The 21206-nt window shown below is 37.6% G+C and overlaps 1 protein-coding gene across 3 annotated transcripts in view; it reads left to right on the top strand.

Moving 5' to 3' along the window:
* The window catches only part of CTCF (CCCTC-binding factor), a 39862-nt gene that overhangs the window by 4915 nt on the left and 13741 nt on the right, over positions 1-21206 (top strand). For 2 of the 3 annotated variants that reach the window (XM_017649269.3, XM_037025486.2), the window contains 2 exons: positions 17935-18724; positions 19100-19270. In XM_017649269.3, the coding sequence (XP_017504758.1) occupies positions 17944-18724; positions 19100-19270 (952 nt within the window). In that variant the 5' untranslated portion in view covers positions 17935-17943. Of the gene's footprint in view, positions 1-778; positions 891-17934; positions 18725-19099; positions 19271-21206 lie in introns of all 3 variants that reach the window. The other variant, XM_017649268.3, reaches the window with a different exon arrangement.

Below are 21206 nucleotides of genomic sequence, written 5' to 3' on the forward strand. Positions count from 1 at the left end.
TCTTAAAGTGAGTTAATCTAGCTGATGACCCATGTTTTACATCAGTGCTACAGTCATCAGTAATTTTTTTAAACATTTGAAAGGGTCACTTAAAATTTAGCCTACAGTTTCTCTTAAAAAATACAATGGATGTCATAGGGAACTTGACATAGGCCTCATTAATGTCAGGGTTTGCTAGGCACCTGGGATCTCATAAACAACAAAGTAGGGTTCTGATTGTGAAAATGATGTCTTCTCAGGCTACCAGAAGCACATCTTTCTTTTCCTCTAGAAAAATGTAAAATAGTTCAATTGCACTTTTGTGACAGCAAAAGGAGAGGTGGGAATTACAAATGCTGAAATTAGATAAACTTACATGAATGAGCCATCCAAGTGACTGCTAAGATTTTTCTTAGAAGCTGTGCCTGGGGCAAATAAGAGGAGGAAGGGAACAGCAGTGAAAGCTCTCCTTGTCTTTGAATCTCTTTTTTCTAAGTGGACAGCTTGGTACCTCAATAGATGGGAAGGATGAGGTCTGTGTGCAAGTGTTCTGTCACTCCAGAAATAACTCTTGCCCTGCAGGTTCTTTTAGAAGTGTTGGCCCAGAATGTATACTAATGTACATTAGTATATGTATACTGCTGAAAAAAGAAACAGTACTGATTGAAAAGATCTTAAGAAAACTGACCTTAAGAGTTTGGGGAATGGGCTTATAGGAACATGTTGGTCACTTTTAAGTATTATGGCTATTTAATTGTTTAGATCCCTGTTTCTCAAACTGGGATATGAATACCCTTAGGGTACAAAGTGGTATGTTCCGGGGTACTTGAAGCCACAAGATAAACATGACCCATCTTCTTGGAGCTTCAGTTGTGCTCATTGAGGGGGCGGTGAGTTAAGTAATTTAACTGGTAAGTAATTTAAAAATTTTTACATTAAAACAAATGCATATTTTAGGAGCAGAATGCAAACTGCATGACTAAGATAACACAGGTCTTTGACAAAATGGGGAATGGGTGCCTGAGATTGGGAAGTGCTGTTTGTATAGATACTACAGTGGAAACATTCAAGAAGCAATACTTTTGAGCAATGTAACAGCTCCATACCTTGTTCCCTGTAGAATCCTATTATGGAATATAGAAGTTAAATGATGTTTGTTACATACATGTTCCTAACATGCACTATAGCTCTGCACACATTGGTAGGCAGTTATAGATGGCTGGATCAAGTCAGAAATATTGTCATCAAGACCATTCCAATGATTTAAGACTTTCAATTTAAAAGAAAAGAGAAAGCAGTGAGCAAAACCAGATCTAAAACTAAATTCTCTTAAACGGAATTTTGAAAACAAGTGTCATACTAACTCAAACATAATTAACAACAAATTGATTTTGTTAAAACTCCTACCTCATCTCTCTTCAAGTCAGAGTCATAATGAAATGACTAAATTCTAAGCTGGGGACCTTGTGACTCCTAAGATAATGATTCAAATTTTAATTGTTCTGTGTGTTTTATAATTAAGTATATTTAAAAGTATGTATTGCTCTTAATGTAAGTGGCACTTAAGAATTGCATTTTCTATGTTGATAATGCTTGTTCTTTGAATGTACATTTTATATTTAAACCTAATTGGTTCTAGATGTCCTGAAGTGTGACTTTCTCTGAAATGATGTGAATTGGGTCAACCCAGATAGATGTGCTCTAAATGTCTGCAGTACTTATTGAACATTTACAGTGTGGTCAGTCTGTACTCTGAAAACTTGCCTTGCCTTTCTACTTTGTGCCAGGCACTGCATTAGGTACTGGGGATTCAAAGATGAATAAGAAAAGGATCCTTTTCCTGGTGGTCTTGAGTATGGGGCAAGAGATCTGTAAATAAGTGGTCTTAATACACTGATAAGTATGTTCAGGGTGCAAGGGTCAGTTAGAGAGGTTGGTGAAAGATGTTGTGAAAGGCTTTCTGTAGGAGAGACCCTGACCTAGGTGGTATCAGGAAATATAAAAGAAGCATGAAATTTTATTTTAATTCTGTTAGCGTACCAAGTCTTAGCAGTGAAGTTTAATTGCTATATGACCTTTGGCAAGTCTATTAGTGGGTGACTCTGTGCCTTCTTTTTCTCATTTGTAAAATAATGAATCTACCTTGTTACAGGCTTATGGCAGTTAAATGAAGTATCGTTGTGGGGAGATATGTATGTAACTGTAACTACAGTGTGCTATATAGAGGGAAAGTGATCTAAACACTTCAGCAGTAGTTGGTCATTGTGTATATTTTGCATTAAACTGAACAGTGATGACTACCAGGTAATATAAGAGTTCAGTGAACTAAGTTGGGACTTTATGGATTAGGAAATAAAATTAATCAGAAAATCTGTTGAGCAGTAGAGAAATGAATTAAGTAAATGAGGTCTTACCCCATGTTGGGAATGATGTTCAACTACTAAAAAGACTAGTAGTGCGAAGGTGGTTAGGTTTGGGGTGACTTTTCTTGGATTTCTATACTTTGTATTAGCATAGTTAATTATAATGAAAATAAATTTTTCCTTTTTTAATTTGGTAAAGTGGAATTTCTAAAATCTGGAAATAACAATATTCAGCAATAGGGGACTGATCAAATTAAAATACACCTATATGTTAGAATATCACAACCATTATGTATGGAAATATATTGAAATAGGAAGATTTTTGAGACATACTACATAAACAAAGAAGATTATCAAATAGTATGCACAATATGATCTCTTGTGTAAGAGTAATAAATATGTGTATATACAAGGTGGGGACTGTACATATAAATCAGAATGTTTCTACAAAATCTATAGGTTTATATTCATGTTTATCTGTGTTTTTTCCTATTACCTGTTAACATGATTTTTAAAGGGAAAAAGGAACCCAGTATAGTAGAAAGTAGTACTAAAGTTCTCTCATAAATGCAATGAAATACTGAAAGGAGTTTTTGCCTAGTTCACTCTGGCAGTAAAGTCTAGACTTCTTGAATAGATCAAGAGCTTTGCTAGAGCTGCACCTATTGCAGAAGTGCAGGCAGGAGGAGGATACTGGCAGCCATCTGTCTGCCCAAGTGTTAGAGGGAATTGAGGTTGCAGAGGCAATTCTTAAAACTTCCCTCACTTAAATTTGTTCTTAAACTTTTTTATATCGCTCGAGTAATGTTTGGTTTCATTCTTTGGAAGAGTCTAATAATTGAACTTAAAGAACCCTTTTATTTTCATTCCCCAGAGGTAAACACTATTAATAGTTTAGTGTGTTCCCTTTTGGATTTTTTCCCTGCACTTTGATAAATTGGCACCATATAATAGAATTTTAAAGACAATGTAATTGTGCTATACAACACGTTTTCTGTAACTGCCACATTTAGTACAAATACATGGGGAAATACATTTCAAATGGTTCAAATGGTATTAGTGAAAAGTACTAATGTCTATCCATCTCTTAATTCCCCAGTTTTCTTCCCTACAGATAACAATATTGTCAGTTTTTCATATATCCTTCCAGAGAAAATTCTGTGCATATAGAAACATGTGTTTGTATATCTTTTTTTAAAAACAAAAATGGTAGCATACTGTATACATAATTCCAGACATCTGAGTTGTTCTCAACCTTTTACTGTTAGAGAAAGATACTCTAGTAGATATCCTTGCATACAGGTCTTTGGGAACATGTACTAGTGTATCAATAATTATAGGATAAATTTGTAGAAGTTGAATTACATTTGTATTCTTAGAAGAGGGGATGGCATGTACAAGGCTTAGGGTCAGGAGACCCAGGCTTCTGAAAGCAGTTTGGTATTTTTTTTGAGCAAAATGTATGAGGCTGGATGCAGGTCTGCTGATAGCATCCTGAAGGACCACGTAAGCCAGTTAAAAGGATTTAAAATCCAGCCTGAGTTTTTCGCATGAAAAGTTTCAGAGAGGAAGTCTCCTTGCTTATAATGAACTTACATTTTAGAAAGCTGTGGTCACTATGTGAAAAAGCAGGTGGTAAGGAAGTAAGAGGGAAGCCGGGAAACTAGTTTGGAGGCCATTGCATTGGTCCAGACAAGATAAAATGCTGGCCTGACATAAGGTAGGGGATCTCACCAGAATTGTTGTTTTGTCTACTTTTATTTGTTTTGTTCTGCTAAACTAAGTTGGAATCTTGTCTTACATTCTCTTTGTGACCTTCCTTCATGTTAACATGTTATGAACGTTTGCCTTATTAGATACCCTGTGTTACTTCAAATTACTAGGACTATACTTTCTTATTGCTGGATATTAAGTTTTCTAACCTGTTCCTTGAGGGGACAGCAGTCCCTTGTTGTCCTTACCTTTTTGCCTCTAATGCTTCGTCTCTCCTACTACTCCTCACTGTTTGAGTTATTTCTGAAATAATAAATGGACTTTGAGTGAGAGCCCAGTTAATTGTAAATTTAAGTGCATAGATTTTGAGATGTCTGTGTTATCTACTCAGATCCTTTTTTGATCCTGTTCTTGACTATTTTCAGTAGTAGATATTTGCTGATAAATTGACTTCTTGATACATGTACCTTTCAGCTAATGACTCTAAGCATTTTTCACGCTGAAATTAAATTCTCTCTTTATTTTGAAAGAGGTAGATGATACACTGGCTTCCCCAACAAGGAAGGAGAAAATAGAGTCCTAAAATGTCCTAGATTGGTGAGGGCTTTTGAAGAAAAGAGCAGACGTCTTGATGCTCTGTCCATGGTTGGGGTTATACAAACAGTGATTATACCCTGACTTTGAGTAATCTTTCTCATTTAAAACCTATCCTAATGGGGGCAAGGAAAGAGCCAGTCTGGTAGATTGTATCTTATATTTGTGGCATTCGTGCCTGACAAAGGGATTCCTCTTTAAATTTCTTGGACTGCAGATGTAAATGCCCCTCAGTAGAGGTCTGTGCATTAGCCATCTTCACTGAAATAGGTTTCAGAGGTGTCTGCCTGACTTGTGGATTACAGACAAGGGGACTGAGAAGCTGGAGGGCACCTTTTGCTCCATATTTTTGTACAGTTTCATTGTTTGCAATTGTTAAAGTTGCCTGTCTTGAGTTTTTTAGCTAGAAAGTGGTGGTACTTGTTCCCTTCTTACCTATAAGGATGAATCTAATTGATAACCTTAAAAAAGTGTACGGTGTTAGAGCCAGACAAAATTCTAAGTGATCTGGCAATCTCTGGTTTTACAGATAAGAAAGCTAAAAGACAAAATGAATTACTCAAGGTCATCAATATGGGAGAAGTGCTCCTACCTTTTTTATTCTTCCTGAGACTGACTCCAGGTTTCATAAGTTAATCCTGTTGCACTTGGTTCTATAGCTAATTATTTGATAAACGTTTGGGTTTTTAGATCTCCTTTGACAGAAACATCACTATATATCTCTAGAAAACAACGTGGAGACTATACATTACTGCTATCCAATATAGTACACCTATGCACTGGCACACATTAGGTTTTCAGTATGTATTTGCCAATTTTTAAAATATTGTCACCAACTTTAAAGTTTGTCCGTGTATACAGTGTATTGTCAGCCTCTGTCTGATGCTAATTTTAAAGCTTAGTGTTTAATACCAGGGCCATTAGGATTTTGAGCTTACTCATCTCTTTCTGTATAACTCAGGACTTTTTCAGAATCCTTCAATAATTTTCTTTAATAAGAACAGACCATTCTTGGAGGCTGGTTTGGTAGGCACCTCTATTTTTAGTATAGTCCAATTGCACCACTGAAAGTTCTAAATTATTTCAGCCCACTACTCCATATTTGTTTAAATAAACTGGTATCACAAAGCTCTTGCATAGCATGGTCCCTACCATACACTATAAAGCAGGTACAAGGTACTTTACATTCACAGGTATGGTACACAGCTATTATATAATTGCTATTATATAATTAGAGAGGATATACTAATTGTTTTTAGTATTTGTGTTTCTGTTTTACATGTGTCTTACAGCTTTCTACTCCTATTTAAAACTTTTTGTTGTATATTTATGTTTAGACTATAAATAATTACTTGGTTTCCTCTTGGGAATAAATTTTATTTTATAATTGTTTTCTTTCTGGCCTCTTATCAGACAAGGTCTTTGCTCCTCCTCCTCTCCTTGTGTCTTTTGGGTATTTATGAATGCATAATTTCCCCCAGAATTTTTGGGTAAGCTGTTGCCTCTATTTCCTTTGTTCTTGTGTTTGTTGCCATATTTCTGAAGAGTAAGGAAGTTGACACATTACTTGTTTTCATAATCTAATAAGAATGTTTTACTCTTTTTTTTTTTAATCAAACTATTCCCTGATCTTTGTTCAAAGACATTACATTGCCATTTATTATTATCATTATTATGCCTTTGGTCTAGATGTGCATTACTGAATTTAAGCTGTTAGCTTCTAATTTGATACTGGCCTTATGGGAGACCCCATTAACCAAATAAAAATGGTCTTGGTTCTACCAAGTAGTCTTCATGAGTACTGGGTTATAGAGATACTAAAGCATGACCACATGGTCACTTGAGACATATCGCAAAACCATGAGTTCTCTCTGTTATGCATGTCCATTCTCTTTTTTCCCTTTGTAATGTGTTGAGTTTGTCCATAGCATCTAGAGATTTGATAATGATAGTACCCATGACAGGTGAAACTTCAGTACTTCCTTAGTGAGTCATACATTCCATTATTGCTTATATGGGAATGATACTAGTTTTGAGGTAGGCTTCGTAGATTTTTATCTCTATAAATAAAACAATTCTTTGTTCTAAAGAATTGAAACAAAAATTCTCATAGTAGGAAACTATTGGGTATTTAAGTGGCTTGGATTTATGTAGACCTATATTTAGGGTGAATAACTATTGTATTCTAGGTCAGTCACTCCCAAGCCACAGTAAGCATAGATTTTATATCAGAATCAGCTAGGGACCTTCTGAAATGGGGTCTGTGTATTTTAAAGCTCACCAGGTAACGCTGATAACAGCCACGTTTAAGAACCACTGCTTAGGTAGAATCTTCCCCCAAATCTGTAGATGTGCCTGTAGATGTTCTGTAAATTCTACAGTTTGTATAATATACTCCTTTTCATAACATATTTCTTTAAAGTGATAGACTTGCTATAGCTCCCCAGCCTTTCTCATATTCCCAGTGATGAAAGACTGTTAGGACTGCTGCAAAGACTAACTCTGAGCTGCTTTCAGGGCTGTGGGTTGGAAGCAGGGCAAGGGGGGACCTGGTGGTCCCTGACATAGTCACCCATGGGAGAACAAGGAGAAGTGAGGCATAAGGTTGTTCTCTGCCAACAAAAGGGTCATTCAGGCTGTGAAGAGCAGAGGACATGTGCTTGGGAGGCAGCTTTGAACTGGTACTGTGGCACTAGCATGTTGACTCCCAGATAAGCTTTGTCATCTGTTGCATATATCAATGTTCAAGAAGTGAAATAAACAGGCTACCTTTAATTAGGAGCAGGAACATGGCCTCCGAAAGCAGGTCACAATAATAAATTTAAGATGATTTTGTACAGAGCCACTTGATTATATTGAAATTTTTTTGCATAAAATTTGTCTAATTCCATCCATATTTTTTTCCCATATGCTATTCCCTCTGCTAGAATGCTCCTCTCTGCTGTACACCTGGCAAGGTCCATCTCATCCTTTTAAGATCCATCTTTAGGAATTCCTCTCCTTGAAGCCCACCTTTAACCCTTTAAGCCATCTTTTATGCCAGGTGGTAGAAAGCATGTTAACTCCCGTTACAGAAGTAATAGCTACTGTATAGTTGCTATTTTGCTTTTCTGTTGGTCTCCCTGCCAGATGAGGTGCCCCTAAGAACCAAGCAGTGTGCGGTTAGAACTTTTTTCTTTTTCTTTTTCTTTTTCTTCAGGTAATTAAAGGGGAAATTCATCTCTGTACTCAGTATCAGGTACTTTTTGGTGAAAAATAATTACTGGTGAAAGATTTAGAGAGTAAGCATTTCTTAATCTTTGTAGCAACAGACTGTCTTTACCTCCTTCCATGGTAGTTTCACTGTTTTCATTACAAATACTTTATTACCTGTTAGAATAATTGTTTTGTTTTGACTGTACCTTTCAGTATTAACTAATGGGGAAAAGCATTGTTAACAAAAACTGGGATGCGCTTAACTTTTTTTTGACTTAAGAGATATGATTTTGTTTATCTTTTAATTCTAAAAAAACCAAAAGCTTCAACTGCTCTTTTTAAAGTTAATGGCACAGAACAGGGAGGAGGTATGTGTGTGTGGCTGACTAGGTGAGTGCTACGTCCACAGTACAAAGACTACTTCCGTTCTGATCACCCTGAAATAAATAGTCAGTAATAATTTTTTTGCTTCTGAGACTGAGTCATCCTCTCCACCCAGCTCCTCCCCATTCTGAATTGTAGTCTGCAACTGTCTTGGTACTTGTTTACAGCTATTAATGGTCCTGATACTTTGCTTTGATGTATCTTAAGCTCTAAGATAAGATGGTGGTATGTATATTTTCAGGAATAGCAGAGTAAAGTGGTTACTTCATTTAACGTTTTAAACCTAACTTTTGTTCCAGAAGGGTGAATAATTTGTATTCCTTTTTATCTAGTGTCATGCATCTAATAAAAGTCATTTAACTTTTCCTTTCATTCTCAGGAGAAACTGATTACTTATTTTTAATTTTTTTGTTTGCTTCCCCTCATCATAATGACATTTAATGTTCTCTACAGTCAATACCAGCTAGGTTTTTCAGTCTCCTAGGTAAAAACACTCTTCTAATTTGAAGATCTAGAGAAGAGAAATAAAAAGTATCTCCTTCCTTCTCTGCCTTCTGATGCTATCTGATGGTTTGAGCAGTCTGAAGGGGAGTTGTTAGATGACATTCATGTTAGACCATTTCAGAATTGCTGTGGCTTATGGAAGCTCGTGGGAACTTGGGGTACTATTTTTTGCCAAGAGTATAGATAATCTTCTGATCTGCTCCAGGGATTTTTGTCCCTTGTAAATTATAGTATATTAAACAAAAAGTCATGGTTTTATTTATAAAATAGACTCCTGGAAGTCATTCTTCTCTACTGTCTTACACTCAGTACTCATGTCTTATTCTTAGTACATGTATATTTTATAATAACTTACCTCTCCAAACAACTAAACTCTGCATTGGCGAGTATAAAAGATTTTTTTGGTTGTTCCCTTTGGGAAACAACTGACGCATTTGCAATACAGCCATATAATCAAGCGATCAATTGCTAAGTCTTCAAAAGTTACTGTATTCACAGTTAGCTTTTATTTTTATGTGGCAGGATTTAAAAAATCTAACCTATAATTGTGTCACTAGGACTTGTTTTTCTACTTAAGAAATGACACAAATGTAGCAATAAGGAAATAAATTCATATATTAAGCTTCCACTTGGAAAAATAAAACATTGTTTATATGCTTTGGTCCCTTCCTGCTCTTGTCATTTGCAGGAAACTTTCTTTTTTTGTTATCATTAATCTACAATGACATGAAGAACATTATGTTTACTAGGCGGCACCCTTCACCAAGTCCCCCCTACAAACCCCATTACAGTCACTGTCCATAAGTGTAGTAAGATGCTATAGAATCACTACTTGTCTTCTCTGTGTTGCACAGCCCCCCCCACATTATACATGCTAATTATAATGCCCCCTTTCTTTTCCCCCCGCCCTTATCCCTCCCTTCCCACCCATCCTCCCCAGTCCTTTCCTTTTGGTAACCGTTAGTCCATTCTTGGGTTCTGTGATTCCATTTGCAGGAAACTTTTATACATGTTTCATAAAATAGTGGCATCGATATGAGTGCCCACTGTTTACCTGACATGGTTTTGAATTCATTGCCATAGGAGATACTTAGTAAAAGGCATATAGTTCCTGCCTTGGACAAGCTAATAGTCTGGAGAAAAGACACAGACGTAGAACCGTGCACTATAGTGAAAACAAAAGAAACTTGAGGTCAGTCTGTACAGTCAGGGTTGAGAAGGTTTGATTTATGGGATAACTTGAGCTGGGAAGGGGACAAGACAGTAGGCACTTTATGGAAGATGCCCCAAAGATGAGGTTGGATGGATGGAAAGGATGACAACAAATTGTACAGAGCTCTGGGAGCAAAGTGGAAGAGTTTGGAGTTGATTCAGTGAACTTCAACCATCCTGAGTTTTTGTGCTTCATCTGGACTGCAAAATGCTGGACAGACTAATAAGAAAAGCCAGCCTGGGAGGCTGTTGTTTCTTTCTGGCTCTTTTTTCTTTCTTTCCTGGATTTGGTTAGTCACCAGACTCTGTGAGCTGGTTGCTACCTTCATCCTACAGAAATCAAGTTTATCAGATAAGTCATTTTTGTGGGGTGAAAGGTTTGTGATTAGAATTCTTGGAAACTGAAAGGTCATATATTGGTTCTGCTGACATGTATTCATTGCCTTCTGAGGTGGCTTATAAGGAGATGGAGGAGCACAATAGCCAGGGTCTGTGAGTGCATTGTTTTATTTAAAATCTTCATGGCAGCCTATGAAGTGGATACAATTTTTATCTGTTTTGTGAAAAAGAAACGGAGACACAGAAAGGTAGCATACCTCACTCCACACAACACTGCTAGTAACTAGAAGAACCAGAATTGGGATGTTGGAGTACAGATCTCTGGTTGGAGAGTCTAAGCTCTCCTGAACTTTTAGGAATACTTCATTCTGTTTCTCCTGCCTTACTGTCTGTTTTTTTGGTTTTTTTTTCTTTTAAATGGAATGAGCATTTTCCTCATGTTAAGTATTAAACATGATTTTTAAATGTCTGTGTGATAGTACATCTTGTGGATGTATCATCATTTACCAGGTTTAACTATTTCCCTATGGCTGTATACATTTAGGTTGTTTACAATTACTCACTTTGATTAAAATAACCTTATAATATAATCTTGGTGTTTATCTCTGATTATTTCTGGGCATAAAGTCTGAAGTGGAATGACTAGATCACATTTTGAATATTTCAAAAATTCTTGATTCATATCACCAGTTACCTTGATTTCACTGTACCATGACTAACATTGGGAATTATTCTTTAAAACAGCGCTAGCAGTTTAAATGCTGTCATATTATGTTCATTTGCATTTCATTTACTGTTAAGGAGATTGTTTTCTTTTTTTTTCCCCTGCCATTTGCTTTTCTTTGAGTCATCTTTTTGTGTACTTTGACCAGTTTTCTCTTTCAGTGTTCATCTTTTTCTTACCAATTTTTACCCTTGCTTATAAGGTTGTTAATCTTTTGTCATATATACTACAAATACTTTTTCTTACTGACCATTTTAGTCTTGTTCAATATATGTATGTCATCTGTAAGATTTTTTTAAGGTGATCAAAATTTTAATAATTTCCTTTGGTTTCTCCTGTTATATATATGTCTAAGCACAAAGATAGAGGCTACTGTACTCTGTTGTTTTTTCCAGGTTGGTTTTGGTTTTGGGTTTTGGTTTGGTTAATGTTTCTTTATCTCCTATGGCAACAGTATATTCCAGATTGATTAAAGATGTAACTCAGTATTTTCCAAACGCTTGAAGTTTTTCAGCGCCTTTTATGACATAATCCTCTCTTCCCCACTAATTTAAAATTGCAACTTTTTACAGGCTAGGGGTTATTTCTGGATTCTCTTTTCTGTTTACATTGACTCTCATAGTGACAGTAATATACTATGTTAATGTGGCTTCATTATATGTTAATCTTTGGAAATGGAAGATAGCCTTCATTTTTCAGAAATTTTACTGCTATCCTCAATGTCTTGTTTATTTTTCAGACAGATTTTGAAAATTACTTCAAGTGAAGTAGAAAGGAAACACTTTACAATGTTTGGCCTTCCTTATTGTGGATAATGGTAGTAGTGTCCCTAGTTAGTGGGGTCTTTTATGCCTTGTGGAACACTTGTAATCTTCAAATATTTCTACAGATTTTGAGTTGAAGTTATTTTAATGTTTGTTAAGAACTGTTGGTACCTTCATCCAACAGAAATTAAGTAGTTATCAGATAAGTCATTTTATTTTTTTTATTTTTTATTGTTAAGGTATCATTGGTATAGACTCTTAGGAAGGTTTCACATGAAAAACAGTGTGGTTACTACATTCACCCATGTTGTCAAATCCCCCCCATACCACATTGCAGTCACTGTCTTTCAGTGTGGTAAGATACCAGAGTCACTACTAGTCTTCTCTGTCCTACACTGTCTTTCCCTTGACTCACACACACACCATGTGTACTAATCATAATACCTCTCAATCCCCTTCTTCCTCCCCAACCACTCACCCTCCCCCACCCCTCCTTTTTGGTAACCGCTGGTCCCTTCTTGGAGTCTGTGAGTTTGCTGCTGTTTTGTTCCTTCAGTTTTGCTTCGTTGTTATACTCTACAAATGAGGGAAATCATTTGGTATTTGTCTTTCTCTGTCTGACTTAGTTCACTGAGCATAATATCCTCCAGCTCCATCCATGTTGCTGCAAATGGTAGGATTTGTTTCTTTTTTATGGCTGAATAGTATTCCATTGTGTATATGTACCACATCTTCTTTATCCATTCATCTGTTGATGGACACTAGGTTGCTTACGTATCTTGGCTATTGTAAATAGTGCTGCAATAAACATAGGGGTGCATATGTCTTTTTGAATCTGAGAAGTTGTATTCTTTGGGAAATTACTAGGAGTGGAATTCCTGGGTCAAATGGTATTTCTATTTTGAGTTTTTTGAGGAGCCTCCATATTGCTTTCCACAATGGTTTGAACTAGTTGACATTCCAACCAGCAGTGTAGGAGGGTTCCCCTTTCTCCGCATCCTTGCCAGCATTTGTTGTTCCTAGTCTTTTTGATGTTGGCCATTCTAACTGGTGTGAGGTGATATCTCATTGTGGTTTTAATTTGCATTTCCCTGATAATTAGCAATGTGGAGCATCTTTTCATATGTCTGATGACCATCTGAACTTCTTCTTTGGAGAATTGTCTGTTCATATCCTCTGCCCATTTTTTAATCAGGTTATTTGCTTTTTGGGTGTTGAGGTGTGTGAGTTCTTGGTATATATTTTGGGTGTTAACCCCTTGTTGGATATGTCATTTACAGATACATTCTCAGAGAAGTCATTTTTGTGGGGAAACTTTATCTAAGGCTTGTGATTAGAATTCTGGGAAACCAAAAGGTCATATATTGGTCATATATCGGCTTAGCTAACATGTATTCTTTGCTTTCTGGGATGGCTTGTAAGGAGACAGTAGTCAGACACTGCATGCAATGCTTTATTTAATCCTTATGACAGCCTCTAAAGTAGATACCATCCTTTATTTTTACATTTAATTTAATGTATTCCTATATATTCTGTATTTTCTTTCTGTGTTTCTATAATTAGAATATTTCTATATATTTTTCTGTATTTTCTGTGTATTGGATATATATGTGTATATAATTTCAAGTATATTTATAGCTTAACTTGTTCCACAAAAAAATTTGAAGAAATGTTTAGAAAATACATTTTATAAATGATATAAAATCAAAACCCTAGAAAGTAAAAATTAGAATAGAAAGTTATTATTACATAGTTTGAGAGGAAAAAAATTGATCAAGATGTGGCCAGCTAAAAAAAGTGGTAACACAGTTAATGTTACATAGGTCTTAACAGTGAAAGAAAAAAAATTCCTTAGTTGAAGAAAAGCTTTTGGAAGCATGTAATTCCAAATGAAAATTTTCTTTCTCTCATGTATCGTTTAGTGTAAGTCAGTGGTGTAATGCCAAAACAAAACTTGGTGAAAGCAGTTCTGTAGGGGATAAGACCATGTGACCCATATATTGCCCAGCTTTCTGACAGTCTGGCAAAATTCTGGCATAAAGCCTAGAATAGAATGCTGAGTTCCACAGAGAGGTCAAGTCAGATAAGGACAGAAAAGTTTCCTTTGGATTTAGGAATTAAGGACCATTGCAGGCCTCAAGCAGTTCAATACAACATTGGGGGACAGAAACCAAACTGGTGAAGCAAGGACTGCAAGAGAAATAAAGAAGTAGAGACACCTAGTGTGGAGTTGATTATGGAACATATAGAGGTGGTGGGTGCTAAATTGTCAAGGGGGAGTTAAAGGGAGTTTTGAGATGGGAAAGATCTGAGCAACATAGCTGGCAGAGAAGAGGCTGAAGCATGAGAGGGAGGGCTGATTCTGCAAGCACCGCAAGGATGCAGGCCAGGCTGGTGGTGTCCACAAAAAGACCTGACCAGAAAAATCCACAAAAATTTTGACAAGACCTAGAAAGCATGGCTGACTCAGAGACAGAGAATGAGTTAGTGAGAGCGTGTGTGTGTGTGTGTGTGTGTGTGTGTGTGTCTCTCTCTCAAGTAAGAGAAACATGGAAGCAGGAGGCAGAGCCGAATGGGCACACCTCAGGGGCCTTTGTGTTAGAGGCCAGGACTCTGCATCCTCCCACTTGACCAGTCAGCAGGGCCAGGAAGTGCTTGGGCCAGTTTTTCTCTCTTCCAGCCCCGGTACCCCCAGGTGTCAGGATCACTCTGCCTTACTGTTCCTAAGCTTTACTTTTTTCACCAAGAGGAGAGAATAATACAGGAAGGATCTGGTCTTCAGAGGACTGACTGCTCTTCCAAGCCCATTCAGTTGGTTAGTAATGGATTAGAGACTAGAGTCAGGTTTCTTTATATCCCATCGAGTGCTGTTTAGTTAAAGGTGATAGCCAAAGGTCCAGATAGAAATCCTTTACACAGTGACACTGGGAATTGCATACATGGACTTGGAAGACCTCTGTATTGAGACAGCTGAAGTAAAAAGGCTAATGAATGGAGTGGTTACAGAGAAAGGATGTGCTCATAGGGGCTGTTGGAGAAGCTCTCCAGAGACAGGGAAAGAGACTAAGAAAGGCAGGAGCCAAGGGGGAAAAGAGACTTGTGAAGGAGGAATATGAACTTCATATTGTCAAATGCCAGAGAAACTGAGGTTGAGAGCAAGGGGAAGACTTTCAGGTTGGCTGCTGTAGTTCTTGATGATTGGTGCTTGTGGATCAAGCAAGAGGAACCACAAAGGGCTAAGGAGGGAGCCCAGTCCTTTTTAGTAAGGACAGGTTCATAAAATAAGAGAGCAAAGCCATATACAAGTGTTTATAAATTATATGTGTAATATGATCTCATCTATATAAAAAATACATATTTATAAGGGGAAGTAAAACACACCACTAGAGTACTCATGATTAGTTTTAGGTATAGGAGTTATGAATAACTTTTTTTTTTAGCTTTTTATGTGTTTCATTTTTAAGATTTATTTAAATAAGCGAATATACTTTGATAATCTGAAAAAAGATTGTGTCCCAGAAGTAAACGTAAACCCATTTTTAGTGGCATAGGTCCACAAAAAGATTTGACAGAACCTAGGAAGTATGGCAGACTGAAGTAAGGAGAGAGGCAGAGAATATGAGTGTGAGTGTGCGTGTGTGTATCTAGAGCTAAGAGAAACAGTGAAAGCAGGAGGCAGAGCCGAATCCATAAAGGAAGGGAGGAGATGGATCAGAACTGCTAACAGAGTGACCCAGCTAGGAGGGCACCATCCCCAGGGAGTGGAGAGAGTGCCCTGGTGTACAGCCTATTAGGTTAGTTACTGATTCAGAAGAGAGACTCCCTTCTCTAGGAGGAAGTTAGGTAAAGGGATCCAACTGCTTGAGGGGATGCACTGAGATTTCTAAGCAGTATATGAGAGAGAGGCTGGTGACTTGCTACTTTGTGTTTGATTTTTCTTTGTAAGAATAGAAACTACTACTTTTAAGACTGAGTGGAGGCTGATGATCATGGACATTATGACATGTGTTTTTCACAGTGAGAGAAAACACTGTCAGCTCAACTCCCTGGCAACACAATTAGTTTCAATTTGTACTCCTTCATACCACTTCTTTTTCTACCTGGTTTATAATTCTGTAGCTTCTAGGTTAGACTTGATTATTTACAAACAATTTCTAATATTTTAGGTTCTCAAATTCACAATAGAGAGGAGATGGATTTTCTGTGTTCTTCAAATTGTTGTATACTATAGAACCCCATGGAGTGTAGAGATTAAATGTTTTCCTCCACCAATTTTAATACTGAAGCTATCTAAATAGCCCAGGATTATGTGGTGAGTCTCTGGCAGGGCTAGCATTACCATTTATAGCTGGTACGTTTTTGTTCTTTGTCCTTGGATACTTTAACCAAGAATGTCACTAAGGTGGGTGGGGCTTTCTCTGTGTTCCCTAACTCTGTCATTTCGAGTTACCCTCATCTTTGTTGGGATACTAATTTTGTGACCTCATGGCCTGGAAAACTTTTTTTAAAATGTGTGAAGGATAATGGTATAAAGTAGGTCATACTTTTGGGTAACAAAGGTATAAAACTATGCTGTTCAATGCAGTAGCCCTAAAGCCACATGTCAGTGTGACTAGTTCACATTGGTTTGTAGGGTTCTCTAAACCTACCTGTTTTACCTTGAACTGCTGTACCTATTCTGTCCCTTATCTTAGACAATAACTCCTAGAATGCAGGACCAGGCCTTGCCTATCCCTCTGTAGTCTTTATAGTGCCTTGCAGGTGGTCCTGGCTTAAAGGAGCCTTCTCTGACTGCTAGCATGGATAGTGTTAAGGTACCCAGACAGAGGAGAAAATTCTCTAATAGTAGTAGCAAAAGCTTTGAGACTAGGGCAAGAATATAAAACACTTTACATTTTAATTTTGAATTCACCCTGTATGTACTTGTGGTTTTTGTTCAGTCAAATTATTGTTGTGAATTAGATGAATGTTATTCTTAGGTAACATAACTGAGTACTCATAAGACTCAGGAGCCAGAAACCATGAATTAGCTGTTTTTTTGTTTTCCTACTATATATTCGGTTAGCATTTATTTGAGTACTTACTAATTTCTTACTAACCTAGGCATAATGCTCAAGAGTAAAAACTCGTTATATGTGGCTGCTGTCCTCAAGGAGTTCATGGTCTCACAGAGAAGAGAAATACATGACTGTCAAGTGGGTGCTACAACACGGTGGGGGGAGATAGTGCTGTGTGGGATAGCTACAAGCAGGGCCATCAGATTCTGGATCCAAATTCTAATTTTGGCTCCCCCAAAACAGTGGCAATGAAAAAAAGCTGATCTAAAATTTAGCTAAAAACAGCAAGGCCCTCTGCCAGTGTTTTAATAAATGGAGGTAGGAAATGTCTAAGATTTAAACTAGTTTTGTTAATAATTCTTTAATATCAAATAATCCAGAGTTGAATCCAGTTGTCTCATGTCATGATTTTGTTGATTTGAATCAGGATCCAGAGAAAATTTGTTATGTTGTGAGTGATTGCTGCATTTCTTAAGTTTCTGATGTCTGTATCAGGGTTTCTCAACCTCAGCACTGTTAACATTTGGGGCCTGGTAATTCTTTTTTGTGGAGGACTGACCTGTGCATAGCAGGACATTTAGTAACATCTCTGGCCACTACCCACCAAAGGCTAGTAGCACACCCACCCCAGTAGTGACAACCAGAAATGTCTCCAGGCCTTGCCAAATGTCCACTAAGCAGAGTCACCCCAGGTTGAGAGCAACCACTGTGTAGATTTTTCTCCCTCTATCCTTCCCATGTTTTTTTCTAGTGATTTATTTGCAAGAACCTGGGTAGTTAACCCTGTAGTTTCCTTCAATCTGGAGTTCACTAATTTCATCTCTATAGTGTAATTTAAAATCCTCTGTCACCAATTTCATGTTAATTGGTAGTTGAATCTAGAGGCTTGATTAGTTTCAGATTTTTATTGTTTTGTTTGACAAGACTGTTTCATAGGTGGTGTTTTGTTCTTGCATCAGGAGGCACATGATACCAGTTGTGTCTTTTTGTAGTATTAACCATGAATACCTATTTTATTCATCAGGGGTCTTTTTTATTTTAAAATATGTATGTTTTTGTTTAGACAAACTATTTTACATAAAAATCTGTGTTCTTCCTTAATAAAGGAAGGGGAAATGGAAGGTGAGGCAGTTGAAGCCATTGTGGAGGAGTCTGAAACTTTCATTAAAGGAAAGGAGAGAAAGACTTACCAGAGACGCCGGGAAGGGGGCCAGGAAGAGGATGCTTGCCACCTACCCCAGAACCAGACTGATGGGGGTGAGGTGGTTCAGGATGTCAATAGCAGTGTACAGATGGTGATGATGGAACAACTGGATCCTACTCTTCTTCAGATGAAGACTGAAGTAATGGAGGGTACAGTCGCCCCAGAAGCAGAGGCTGCTGTGGACGATACCCAGATCATAACCTTGCAGGTTGTAAATATGGAGGAACAGCCCATAAACATAGGAGAGCTTCAGCTTGTTCAAGTACCAGTTCCTGTGACTGTACCTGTTGCTACCACTTCAGTAGAAGAACTTCAGGGGGCTTATGAAAATGAAGTGTCTAAAGAGGGCCTTGCAGAAAGTGAACCCATGATATGTCACACCTTACCTTTGCCTGAAGGGTTTCAAGTGGTGAAAGTGGGGGCCAATGGAGAGGTGGAGACCCTAGAGCAAGGGGAACTCCCCCCTCAGGAGGATCCTAGTTGGCAAAAAGACCCAGACTATCAGCCACCAGCCAAAAAAACAAAGAAAACCAAAAAGAGCAAACTGCGTTACACAGAGGAGGGCAAAGATGTGGATGTATCTGTCTACGATTTTGAGGAAGAGCAGCAGGAGGGTCTCCTGTCGGAGGTTAATGCAGAGAAAGTGGTTGGTAACATGAAGCCTCCAAAACCAACAAAAATTAAAAAGAAAGGTAAAATTAATTTACCCGTTATACTCTCATAAAACCATTTTGGGTTTAAAGCATATAACACAAGGCATATGAAAGTTAATTTTTAAATTATTTTATGCCAAATGGCTTTTTTTTTTTTAGGATCATGAGGTGGGTAGCAGTCTTTTTAGCCAGCCTAAAAGTTTTTCCAGATTGAGTACTTTCAAGTCCTGAAGAGAAAGAAGTAAATCTGTTAGTGGCATGAGATAGTCATGGTTTAATATGTCTTAGATTGGGTTTAGTTATGAAAGGCTGAAAAATAAATATTTTGGTAAAAATTTAAGGTTCGGTTAAGGTTAGGATTAATCTGAACACTTTGAAACCCTACAACAAGTAAGTGTTTTATTTTGCATATAGGTGTAAAGAAGACATTCCAGTGTGAGCTTTGCAGTTACACGTGTCCACGGCGTTCAAATTTGGATCGTCACATGAAAAGTCACACTGATGAGAGACCACATAAGTGCCATCTCTGTGGCAGGGCGTTCAGAACAGTCACTCTCCTGAGGAATCACCTCAACACACACACAGGTGCTGGATAGGAGTGCTGGGGGCCAAAGCATAGCAAATATTAAAACTTGGGTTTTATGTCATCCCAGCAGGTTCCCACAGGAAGTTAAAGAAGGAAGATTTTTATTCTTAAGGTGCCCTTTTTGTAATCTTGATTTATTGTAAGCAGGTGGACTTAATTACAGGCAATGTAAAGAAAATTTAATGGACTAATATAAAGATTGTGATCCAGAAAAAGATTATCTATGGTAGTTAACCTGTAATATTTCCTGAAGACATCACCAGTGTGTCGCTAAGGTTTTAACAGTAACAAAAAATGACCCCAAAAGTTCCATGCTGCAATTACCAGGCATTTTGAGGAAGAACATACATTTCAATTGAACATTGGAGAACATGTATAAAAACCATGGTTTCTGGTTGTTTCACCTCAAGGAAGGTAATTCATATCTCAGAATGGAAAGTTTAAGGCACCATTCTAGCAGTCCAAACATTTATTCATTTGCACTTTTTTCTGTACATACTTTAACATTCCAGTATTAACTTCAGGCTCTCTTCTGGGCTCATTATACCTTCAGTGTTGGCACTTGATTGCAAGTGCCTGTAGAAACTTCTCTCTCCCAGTTCTTCATGCACAATAGCTTTCCTCTATCCAGATTCTCCACTTTTTATATGATGATTTTTGTTTTGGGTTTTACATGCTGGCTGTCCAATGAGCATGATCAAGTGGGGGTTGGCCTATAAGCAGTATGCTCTGCATTAGTATATTCTTTACTGATGTGACATGGTCATTTTTCACCATTTCCCTACTTTTTATTCAGACATTTGATAATGTATTTTATTTGGTAGTTTGAAGACACTAAGGGGCATATGACTAGACAAAAGCAGCTGGCCCCATGATAGTCCTTCCTAAGATGGGAGTGCCTTGATGCGGGCAGCATGTGTCCCAATCTAGTCCTCAACTTTAAATGTAAGTTCAGTCTGTCTGGTTACTCAGAGCTGATTTGGCAGGAGTAATTCATATACTAAACTAGACCATCAGGGGTCAGATGTATATCAGAAAATGACTTTATGGTGAGGAATGCACCTTTTCATTTTCTAGCTACAGTTGTATTCCAGGAGATGCCCTTTCCTATGTCAAGGTGCTGTAACAATTGAAGGGTGACTTGGTGAGCATGGACATGGTGACTTTGAGCCCAGTGAAAATCCCTGTCCCACAACAGTGTCCATTTCTTTCCTAATTGCCATGTATGGCTGCCAGAGGCAGGCCTCCTTGAGTCCCCTAGTAGTACTGGGTAAACATTGGGAAGCCTTGGTTTTCAGCTTACCTTGTTTATACAGAAATGGATGCTGCTTTTCTTCTCTTGTTAATTATTGTTTTACTTACCCGTTTGTACCACCAGACTATACATTTTTCACAGATCAGAGCTCTGTCCTTCACTCCTACAATCCTCAGTGGTGCTAATGAAGCCCATTGAGCAAATGAACATTCCTTGGGATGTTTTAGTTACTGTCATACTCCCAGTCACAGTTCCCTCTCCCGGATTCTCTCTGCCTCTGAGAGAATCATTTCAGTAGATGGTTGGTCTTATTCATTACGTTGTGATTCTTCTAAGAGGTAGCCTTCCATTGGTTTTGGTGTTTGGGATTACCATGCTGTCACCCTTTACCTGTATCCCACAATCACAGGTAGTCCCTACTTTCCAAATAATAGTCCATGGAAGTAGCACTCTGTTCTGCTGTCAGCTTTATTTCCTTATTATCGCTAGTACCTGGGTATATTTCCAGTGCAGTATTCAGAATATAAAATAGCTAGAGAAGATCCACTAATCAGTTATGTTATGGGGCTACTATTTGAGGACTTGTTTGAAATGTAAAGGGCTTACTGGTTTGTTAAAATGTTTAAATATTACATGAATTGGTACTCAGATCACAGAATAATAGATGTGGATGTTTGAGA

This window comes from Manis javanica, chromosome 17 (genome assembly GCF_040802235.1).
Source record: "Manis javanica isolate MJ-LG chromosome 17, MJ_LKY, whole genome shotgun sequence".
Classification (NCBI taxonomy): Eukaryota; Metazoa; Chordata; class Mammalia; order Pholidota; family Manidae; genus Manis; species Manis javanica.